Here is an 11,460-nt window from a genome sequence, read left to right on the forward strand (position 1 = left end):
TGGCCTATAAGGATAACGGGAACCAATCAGACAGATGGCAATCATGAAAATCATTGGAGGCCCAAGTCAGAACTCTGACAACTACAGATAAGCTGCAGAAAAATTCAGGAATTAAGGACAACAATCCCACAGTGTGACTGTTACTACGACCAATCAATGACCAATCCCAATGTGATGCACGATACATGACACGTGCATGTAGTAAATGTTGGGTTTCTGTAGATTGTGTTATAAAGAATACGGTCTAGACCTCCTCTATATGAAAAGCGCCTTGAGGTAACTTATGTTATGATAATATCCTGCCGGGGTTTTCGCACTAGAAGCGTGTTTGACTCAATGTCAAGGGTCACTGTATAGAAAATAGTGTTTTTACAGAATTGACATTCTACTTTTCTACTCTTGTTCTGTCTTCTGCACCATATCTTGCCCTATTGCATGACATGCTGACATTCATCCTCACTGTATACTTGTATATGGATAAATAGGCAATAAAGTTCTCTTGGATTCTCTTGGATCAGGAGCTTGTGCATGAGCATATGGATTAATTCCAATAGAGACAGCAGCTTCACATAGATTGATTTTCCGCTATAATGTGTGGCAAATTTGAATTAATTTGAACTTTGATGCCAAATCTGCAGACTCCACAACACACATCCAATAGTATGCTGGTATTGTAGGGAGATGGAAATCATTACACTAACAGTTTTACTGACATTTATTTTAAGAACTCTCACACATGGCAGAAAATATCAGCGAGGATGGGAACACCAGGTCCGACAATTAAAGGATAATTTCATGGTTATTCAAGTCTCTCTTAAAACTATACTCACATGCTCATGTCAACACTGACACTGCGTCTCAATTCGTGCACTTCCATACTCACTTTGAGCACCTAAGTACATTCACATTGACAAGTACGGCGACATGCAGTGCACTTTTAGTACTGCTCTCAAAACAGTCCAAAAATTGAGTGTAAAACGATGGACACTTCTCACCCCCAAAGGTCGCCATATTGGCTACATGTTGCAATTGTCATTTCCAGTGAGTGCACAACGGCAGTGTTTGATTTGAGACAACACTACCCTGCTGAAATTCCTGCACTATACCAGTGATTATACTGTGTTCAGTGTATTACGTGTGTGTACTGACTGAAGTATCTGATTTGAGACTCAGCATGAAACTGCTTTTGCTGACTACAATCATTATTACTGGCCTTTAACAGATTCCTTTCTAGCCAGCTTCTGATGTGAATGATGGTGCAAAAAAAATACATCCTGAAGTTTACCTGAGGTTATTATGACGCGTCAGTAGTCTGACTTACCCAAATCAGGTGAATATCTTCCAGAGTTACGGTGTTTTAGTACTAAATCTCCTCTTCCTCAGACTGGACTCATTGTCGAGGGAAACACAAACAAGAAACTCTGCTAAAAACACAAACTTTGTTTACAACAGCTTTATCCTGTTTATAATTACAAGTGTGGTGCTTAATTACACAATTTTCAAATTCTGTGTTGCATAGCAACCGGAGAGATATAACACCGCTTGTGGCCTTGGACTTATCGCTCCCTCTACCACTGCTGACACTGTATCAGTGTCTTGAGTTTTCAAAGATAAAACCATCATGATTATTCACTTTATCGTTTCCCAAATTAAAAGCAGCTGATGATCTTCTCTCACACCAAACTATTCTGCAGTCTGCATGAAGGGATTGATTAAACTAATAATGATTTATTCTGTGCTCCGCTATTCCCAGGTAAGGTGAGGGTTCAGCTCTCAGCTCCGTCAGGTTTTTTACTGTTTTTCCAGAGACAGTAGAGACATGAGCTTTGAGTCATCCAGCCCACAGCAACTGGCACAGTTATTTCATCCCGAGCTTCAGAGGATAATTATCCATCGTTGTACAAGCCTGAGGTTGATTATATTTATTCAGAGGCTCTGGTGTAGTTGGGCTCGCTCTTTCCTTCCCTTTCCCCGTCTTTCTCTTTTGTCCGCTCGCTCTCTGTTTACAGCAGCTCAGCCCATCTGCTAGCAGCACATGAATTTTTAATGCCTTTGCCCCCGAGCTGTGCAGTGTCAACAGTGCATTGCTGCTGCGTGAAAAACTGCTAACTTTGGTTTGGCTCTCTCGTCTTTATTCCTTTACTTGAAGTTAAAGTTTAAACTTTTAGGTGCCACTGGTGTTTAATCACCCTGAGGGACAGGAATCCATTTAAAACTCATTGTATATTTTTCATTGTGTTTTTTTCTCAGTTCCTTATAGATCAGCTTTTATGGGCCAATATTTAGATTGCAAAGCCAGTCAGCCCACTTGTTACAGTGCACAGACATCTCAGAGCTCCGCAGGGACGTAGTTCACTGCCCTGCGGCCGTTTTCCCTTAATTAACATTCAAGTTCAGGCAAAGCAGAAGTTGTAATGTTGAACTGTTATTGCATCAAGGAAGCAGAGTTTGAAACAACTGTTCTCACAACATCAGTGTGTCATAGTAATCTTCCTCTGGTTTGTTTACACTAGAATAGAAAATGATTATTTAATACATTTGTGAGTAGCTGAATAATAAATCAATACTCCGGCTGTATGACAAGCCCTTTAATGTCAGTACGACAGCACAGTGGAAAACAGGATTAAAACTGTGTGCACACATTTACGTGTGAGTGTGTGTCTGTGTTTGAGCAGGAGAAACTCACACAAACACACATACATTCACATCTTATGTTCGTTTGTGAGTATGGAATAAAATCTTTTTGAAGGCCCTCCTGAAGTCTCGGTTAAAAATAGTGTAAATGATCGGGTTCAGGCAGCTGTTGCAGTATCCGATCCAGAAAAAAAGGTTGAAGAGTGTGTCAGGGATCGTACACTTCTCTCTGCAGACAGCGTGGAGACTGTAAGTGAAGAAGAATGGGAACCAGCAGAGGACAAATACCCCCATCACTACCGCCAGAACAAATGTGAAGCGCTTCTCCCTCATTTGAGCTACTTTGTTTTTGGACAGAGACATCTGCCTGCTGCGGAGAGCCACGGGGGAGGGGAGGAGGCAGTGGTGGGAGAGGTGGTCAGATGATGCCCATGATATAGAGGCACAGGAAGGAGGTGGAGGAGGCTTCAGCCTGCTCATCGCTCCCTCTGTGTCCTTCGCCTCCTCCGTCTTCACCCTCACGCAAGCTCTTCTGGGGAAGCGGAGAGACGAGGAAAACGAGGAGGATGTTTTTATGTCAGCTTCGCAGATCTTCTCCTCTAAGTCAATATCATCCAGCTCTCCTCTCCTACTGCTGCTGCTGTCTTTGTTGGAAGAGCTGTGTCGGTTGGCAGGAAGTGGGCTGTCCAGTTCATACTGGGATTTGCTGCAGCCGGCTCCCTTTCTTTGGCAAGTCCTGGTGGTGCCCACAAAGCAGGTCTCAGACTGTGACGGCTGCCGCTCCACCACATTCTTTGCCACAAACACAGTGGAGGCTCGCTGCTTGGCAACACGGTAGATCTTACAGTAAACGAGTATCATGATGACTCCTGGGGCAAAGAAAGACACAAGGCAGGAGGAGAGGATGTACCACGTCTGGTTGTTGAGGAGACACTCCTGCCTCTGCATGTCATTCTCGTCCTCCCTCTCAAAATCCTCCTCTTTCTGCGCCATGAGGAGCGGCGGGGACGAGATGACGATAGATATGAGCCACACGATGCTGATCATTGCTTTAATCCGTTTGGGTGTCCGTTTGCGGTTGTAGCTGACGGCTTTAGTGACGGACCAGTAGCGGTCGAGGCTGATGGCGCAGAGGTGGACGATGGAGGAAGTACAAAAGAGGACATCCAGAGCCAGGTAGAAGGAGCACCAGGTGGATCCAAAGTACCAGTAACCCATGACCTTAGAGGGGACAGACCAATTAAGATATATTAATGACTCATTTAAGCAGCAGTGACGACCTGCAGAAGAAGGAAAGAAGAAGAAAAAGTGTTTATTTCATATTGTATTCCAGTCAGATCCCGTCAGTCATGGAGGCCTTGAGCGACGCACCTAAAGGATTATTTCACCTCAACATAAAAATTCATACAATATCTCATTGCTGCCACGTCGGCTGTGACTGCATTTCATTTGTAGGAAAATCTAGCAGTGAGTTTGCCCCTGTGGTTTCATCTCAACCCTCTTGTCACATCCTTGTCACAGCTGCAAGAAACTGTGAAATATCCATCTAATTCCTCCACAGTTTGGGCTTTTGTGTGAAAATGGAGTCTGTTTACAGGAGTAAAGTCCAGGAAGTTCATTCCCAGTTCATGGTTGTGGAGCTGTGAGGTGAGAAGCTGCTGAAGTTTAGAAAAATGCTGAGATGGAAATATTGTCTTTGAGTGTCCCCAAGAAATCCAGATTAGTTTTTCATTACAACTGGAACAATTTACTGAACTAACTAATTGGCAAAATGTTAATCAACAAGCATAATAATCTACATTATCTCTAAAACATTCACTGGCTTCCGTTTCCTAAATTCTTCCTAATTCCCATTTTTTGATAAGGAACCTTTTAATCTGGTTATTGAAGAACTGTGATCAACTGAGCTCTGGTGGACATCTCCGACACTGTTTCTCATGACCCCAAAAATTTATTTGGCAAAGCTATTTGATATTTATTGTCACTTATTTGCGGACATGAACACAAATACTTTCCTCCTGGAAAAAAAACTAGCCTGTAGGTCGTTTGTGCAGCAAATTATTATGACCTGTAGTTACGTTTTGTAAGGCGACATCTAGTGGCCGTAGTAATTATGACAAGGGAGGAGAAGTGACGTAGTATAAAGAACGACAAAGTCCGCAGGAGAGCGGTAATCGATTCCCATGTGAAAGTAGTAGTTTATGTTGTTATTATTGTAACCATGACAACAAAGATCGTCTAATGTTGAGGAAGTACTTATTCTTAACCCAAATCACTATCTTTTCGTCAAACTAACCAAATAGTTTTGGGACTAAACCTAATTAAACCTTGACAGTTACTATAGTAACCATGGCAATGAAGGTATGGACATCGCTTTTGGTACAGTCCATTTAGTCAAGGTCCGTTACGCCTGTCGCCGTAGGGACACACACACTTTAAGCAGCGACGGCTGAAGGGACAGTTACGGCGTGATGCGATGACTGAGATTATATGTCTACACTTCCTACCCACCCGCTAACTGCTTTGATAACAAAAAGACCAAAATGCGCAAACTGTTGTTGACTGGCCTTCCTCCCTCTCCAGCCCACAATCTAAACTTTGCTGTGTATTGATAAAAACCATGACGCTCTCCGTGGTGCTGAACAGATGGATATCCTCATTTGATATCAAATTGTTTCTAAATCAAATATCTAGTGCTCTTGAGGCTTTTTCAGAGACATATTGTAGCAATGTTCAGAGTGACCTCGGTTTCCTGAAGCAGTGATGTAGCCTTTGTTAATAGTTAAATGTTTTTGGTTTCCACTACTACAGCAATGCGTTGAAATTTATATGGGCGGTCGTACCGCCACTTCAACCGTCGCCACTTCAAGTCCCTACTATTTTAGGAGACACTCCTGTAAGGAGGATATATCTGCATTTCCTCTGTGGCAGATATATTGACCCAGACAATTTATCTCTCTAGCCCCAATTGTAAATTTAATATCTTTGAGTTTTGGACTGTTGGTCTGTCCCAAACAAGCAATCTGAAGATGTCAGCTTGGCTTAGGCTCAGGGAACTTGTGATAAATGCTTTTCTAGAGTGAATGAATAATCAGGTAAAGAAAGTGAGTTTACAGCCTCGTCCTGCAGAAACCGTAACTGAAGAAAGACCAGTGCTGCCATCCCTACACCCACGCCACTAGCACGACTAAATAATAAATAATATGAAAATCATTTTTAGTAGCAGCCACTAGTTTAAGTGAGAAATTGTCCGGTGAATTGTTGGATGGAGGTGCAGTAGTGTCCAGCAGTAGAGGAATGTAGCTGTGCTGGGTCTGTCACTGCAGTGCAAAATGTAATTTTTTTATTCCCTGCAGTCTCAGCTCTTCTTTAGTTTGTCAAAACCATTGATTTGCCCTCATCTAGGTGGGATTTTAGTATAATACCAATAATACCAACAGTCCTTCAAGTGGGAAAACTGGGGAAACAAACTTGATGACCCAAAGTACCAGACTGGCTGAAGAATGTGTGTGATTAAAAAGGTTTCCTGCAGAGAAGAGGAGAAACCTGGACGAACTTAAAGTATTTGCCCACCTACAGCAAGAGAGAAAGAATTACAGACATGAAAAGTGTCTGATCTCCAGGTCGATTTCACATGTTAACATCTGCAACAAATAACATGAGAGAGGAAACATCAGGTAAACGTCAACCTCGCAAGCCTAAGGGAATAAAACATGTCATTAAATTGTCTGAACATATTCAGTATCTGTTTGATGAAGAAGGCATAATGTTAATTTTAATATTCTAAAAACATAATTCGCAGCAAAAACCTCATACAATACTGACTCTTAAGTGCAACAGAGTGTCTCGTTGCTGCTTAATAAGAATGCTGAACTCACAGTGTTTCTTCTAGGCTGGTGACTAAACCATTTAATGCTAACGTTGGCCATGTAGCGATAGCAAAACTTTCAAATAGCTCCTTTTAAAAACCCTTTTATCACCTGCTGCCAGTAGGGGTCACTAAAGCGCTGAAGTTAAATAAAACTTGTGAGTTAGGTTTTGTCACTGGATAGCAGACTTTCACCGCAGATGCGTGTTATGTACAAATGCAGATGGACTTCTCCGATAGCAGAAGATGCATGTGTATGTGCATTATGTGGACCCTGTCTACAGCTGGTTTTAACTTGCAATCTTTATGTGGATGGATTATTTGGACAGTGAGATCTGATCATGAGTTATGCATCTGCACTTGGTATTAATAAGCATCTTGTTATCTTGAATCTGCCTGCATTGTGTCTGAAGCAAATTAGGCAGTTGGAGCTGTGGGAGTTGTTGGCAATCATGGCACGTCCTCTGTGAAATCTGTCATTTTGAAATAGCAGGAAGAAGCAGAGATTGTTGACTTTTCAGCTTGTAGTATAGAATTTTATTAGTCGGTAAACAACTTTGGCCCAGACTGAAATTTTTGAGCAAGGATTGCAGTGAAATTTTGCTCAAACATCCACGGCACCTGGAGGATGAAGCCTACTGACTTTGCTGATCCTGTGCTGCACGATGTTGACATTTCCTGTTTTGAGTGAAATGTCTCACAGCTGTTGGATGGATTGCCATTGAATTCTCAAATCCGAATTTTAGCTTGTGCAAAACTTTGGTTTATCTATTTAACTGATTATTTTTTCTTTACGATTATCACAACAGCCTCACGGAGCTGAGAGCATGGCTGTGGACTCAAACTGTGCAGACGTCATTAACATCTGGCTGAGATCTGATCTCAATGTGAGCCTTCAGCCTCCACCTCCAGATGTGGTCTGGGCAAACTAATGGCAATGTGTTCCATCTACAGTTGCACCTGTATTAACATGTGTTTTCCTTAAAACAGAGAAGATATACAGGTACAGATTGTACGTGAATACCAGCTTTAAAAATTAAGTCTTGGAGTAGATCCTGAACAAACAGGTTCCTCACCTCATTAGCCAGGGAGAAGGGGATGACCAGCGTCGCCACCAGTATGTCTGCTGATGCCAAAGACACCAGGAAGAGATTCTGAGGCGCCCTCAGGGCTCGGCTTGTGAACACCGCCACCACGACCAGCACGTTGCCCACCACGGTCCCCAGGATGATTACTGTGACCACCAGCACGATTAACACTGACGCCACCTGCGAGTGAGGAGGTAGAGGAGGAGATCTCGAGGAGGAGGAGGAGGAGGACGTCTGACTGACATTCTCCAAAGAAGAGTTTGTTGGTAAAGAGGCCGGCATCGTGGCCAGAACAGGAGTGAATACAGCTGATAAGTCCATCCTGGTTAAATGACCGACGTCATGATCCCTGGTTTTTTTTTTGTTTTTTTACCTCCAGTGCATTCACCGCTGACTGTTTTTATGCCAGTCAGTTAGAAAATAACAAAATACAAATATGACAAAGGGAAGAAGGAAAAAAAAAAAAAGAGTGTAAAGGCAGTGAAAGATTCTGCCAAGAAGAAAAATTCAAATCTGTCTCTTTGTGTCCAGAAAAAAAACATCCAATAATATTGTCACCACTGACAACGTACAAATTATCTCCCTCTCAAAACACAAATTACACATGAACAGCTCAAATCCTCACAGCCCTACAGCTATGGTCAATATTTCAAAATATTACATCCAAAAAACGAATTGCTTCATCTGCCGCAACACATTCTGCCTCTGAAAGAAGAATTTTCATGATTTAAACATTAATTCATACCTGTTAAAATATCCATTCACAAGCACATCTGAGATCAGAGGTGGACATACTATATTAATGCTGCAGGACTGGCCTACTTACTTCGAATGAGATGCAAAAAATGAAAAGAATAATAAAAATAACAGTGACAATAATAGAAAAGCATATGGCTTCATGCTCTAGTTGGAGCAAGGACAGAAACCCGATTTGGAATGCATGGTACTCTCATTCTGCTGCACTCCGAAAGCGATTAATACGGCAGAAAAAAGGATTAAAAAGTAGAGAAGAAATGACTGAAAAGACTGAATGGGAAGAGGAGATAAAAAAAAAGGAGAAGGGAGAGCAGGAGGAAGAGGTGATCTAAATTTAAAAAAAAAAAGAAAAAGAAAAGAAAATCAAAGAGGCAAGAAAAAGAAAAACAAGAGGTCCTCACTTTCATGCGAGTCGCTGCCGTGCTGAGTGACACTGCTGCTGCTGCTGCTGCTGCTCACTGATTCTCTACTGCTGGAAGAGGAGGAGGAGGAGGAGGAGGAGAGAGAGAGAGAGACTAATAGAGAGAAGAGATGAAGAGAGGGAGAGGGGGAGAGGAAGAGATGTTTAAAGGAGAAGACAAGTGGGACTCGAGAGCACATACAAAAAGGCCAGGAAATGAGGAAAGAGAGAGAAGGAAGGAGAGGTAGATGAAGTGAGAGAGGAGAGGAAGGTATTAGAAAGGAGAGAGGGAGTGTAGGAGGAAGAAAAAAGGGAGATGCAGGGATGAGGAAAAGAAAGACAAGAGGAGAGGAGATAGAAGATAGGAAAGGAAATAAAAGGATGAAAAAGAGATGAAAAAAGGAAAGGAGAGAAGAGGACTAGTGGGGAAGGAAAGGAAAGAGAGGATAAAAAAGGGAGGATAAAAAAGCAGCAATGCAGGGGTGAAGGGGGGCAGGAGAGGAGACGATAATAAGAAGAGGAAAAACAAAAAAGGAGACAGGAGAGGATAAGTGAGAGAAAAGAAACAGGAGACTGGGGAGGACAGAAGAAGAAAGGGAGGAAAGAGAGATATGGCAAAAGAGGAAGAAGAGAGGACAAAAAGAAAAAGAAGAAGAAATAGAGAAGAGAGGAAGCCACAAGGATAGACGAGAGAAGAAGAACAAGAGGAGATAAGCAGGGGTGAGGATAAGGAAGGGGAGGAAGGGGAGGACTACTGAGGGCATGAGATGAAAGAGAGGAGAAAAAGAGGAATGAAGAAGAGGAGAAGAAAGAAGACGGCTAGAAACTGGGCTAGAGGAGATCAAAGGATAAGAAAAGAAATAAGACTTAAGAGGACAAAAAGAGGAGAGGAAAGGAGAGAGGACAGGAGATGAAGAAAAGGAAAGACTGGGGAGGAAAATAAAGAGAAAACAAGAGAGGAGAGGAAACAAGAATAAAGGAGATGAGTGGATGGTGAGATGGGGAGAGGAGACAAAAAAGAGTGAAGGAATCAAAAGGTAAATTAAGATGAGAGTGGAGGAGAGGAAAAGACGGGAGTAGAAAGAGGAGAAGAGAGAGAAGATATGTCCACGGGGTGGTGATAGAAAAACAACGCTGTTTCTTTCACAGAGGAGTTCGCTCTACAGGTTTGTGTCCACCTTTGAGTTGTCATCAATCAATACCCATTTACTGTGAAATGAGTGCAGAGAGAGGGAGAGGGAGAGAGAAACCATTTATTTAATCGCTCACTGATGCTCTTAATTTAGATGCCTGGCACTGAATGATGACATGTGGGCAGATCCACCTCAGCCCGCCTGCACTGTGGTTACGTTCCTCCTGATTCTGAATGCAGCCCACAACACTGATCGCTGTGACACTCACATGCCTTTTAGAGGCAGACAACATCTTAAGTCAGACATCCCAAAACCCGGCGTGACACAAATCCAGGCGGGGACGTAATCTCATGATGCTGCAGCCTGTGGGCACACTTAACAACAGATCAGGGGCAGTGGATATAAAAGTACACCATCCCACTGTAGGGACATTCGCTGCTGCTGCTGCTGCTGTCAGGTTGGATAAACATCGGGGAAACGTCCACGGGAAACGTTCAGCAGGCTTTGTTTGGAGCTGTTTATTCAACCTTAAAGGAACATTCAGGACCAGAAAATTTGCAGGTCACCATCATTTGTATTATGGATTTTGTGAGGTAATAATGAAGGGCTCCCTAACAGGATTAAGGACGCAAGCGGAGACAAAATGAAATCAGTGTTCCTAGAAACCTCTTCAAACAAACAAACAAACAAACAAATAAACAAAGAAGCCTGAGAGCTGTGACACAGCTCATCGTTTCAGTCTGCATCACTCGCTGGGAATACAGAAATATTCATGAGACTTCTTATGCTAAACAGTACATGGAAACATGCAGTATGCAGTATACTTGTTAATAATGATGTAGATGTAGCAGTTACAGAGTTACTTGATCATTCATCCAGTCGTGTTTGTGTCCACCAGATGAATCTAAATCCAGTGTTTCCTCTCTTTTAGCTCTGTGTTTGGTCTCCACCACCTCCTGAGGGAAATATCTGTCTCTTTAGCTGCTAAATGCTGCACCATGTTCTCCAGCTGCTCTCCGACCGTCGCCTGCTGTTTGCTGCTGAGCAGGTAGAGGACGGTGGCTTTTTACAGCTGTGTCTCAGAAGACAGCTGTCTGCTGTGGCCGAAAACGACGCTATGAGAGCGGTGAGAGTGAACCAGATCAGTGAAGCCGTGCGACAGGTTGTCTGACAGGAAGCTGCACGTTTCAGAAATACAATGAAAAGTCAAGTCACATTACCAAGCAAAGCAATCTACATTGTCATTTTCTACAAAAAAACAAGCCAGAGGTAAAAATGAATAAGACCATCGTAAATCGTTGGTCCATTCTGTCATGTGACCACACTGGTCAGACATGTACGGCTGCTTTCCTGGATTCCAGTGCTGCCAAATGAATTTATAAAAAAACACACTTTTTAAAAGACTGGGGGCTGATATTTGGTGGCAGCAAATACTGGCTCCTTCGTGATGAAAGCAATAGTAGTGGTGGTAGTAATTCTGTATTTTAGTGAAGACAAGGGAAATGTGTCGCTCTTGAGATGGAGGGAGTGGATGCTAGATTAGTTCTAGCTTTTCTTTGGAAGAGGGGGAACCTGCTTGGC

The 11,460-nt window shown here is 42.7% G+C and overlaps 1 protein-coding gene across 1 annotated transcript; it reads right to left on the bottom strand.

The window, feature by feature from the left end:
- Positions 1–2,573: 2,573 nt before the first annotated feature.
- LOC130177271 (alpha-2Db adrenergic receptor-like) lies at positions 2,574–10,280 on the bottom strand. The gene is made up of 2 exons (XM_056388892.1): positions 7,579–10,280; positions 2,574–3,855 (listed from the first exon to the last, which is right to left on the bottom strand). Exons 1-2 carry the CDS (start codon positions 7,909–7,911, stop codon positions 2,710–2,712), a joined length of 1,479 nt encoding a protein of 492 aa, XP_056244867.1. The 5' UTR covers positions 7,912–10,280; the 3' UTR covers positions 2,574–2,709.
- Positions 10,281–11,460: the final 1,180 nt, after the last annotated feature.

The sequence above is a fragment of the Seriola aureovittata genome, chromosome 1 (genome assembly GCF_021018895.1).
Source record: "Seriola aureovittata isolate HTS-2021-v1 ecotype China chromosome 1, ASM2101889v1, whole genome shotgun sequence".
NCBI lineage: Eukaryota > Metazoa > Chordata > Actinopteri > Carangiformes > Carangidae > Seriola > Seriola aureovittata.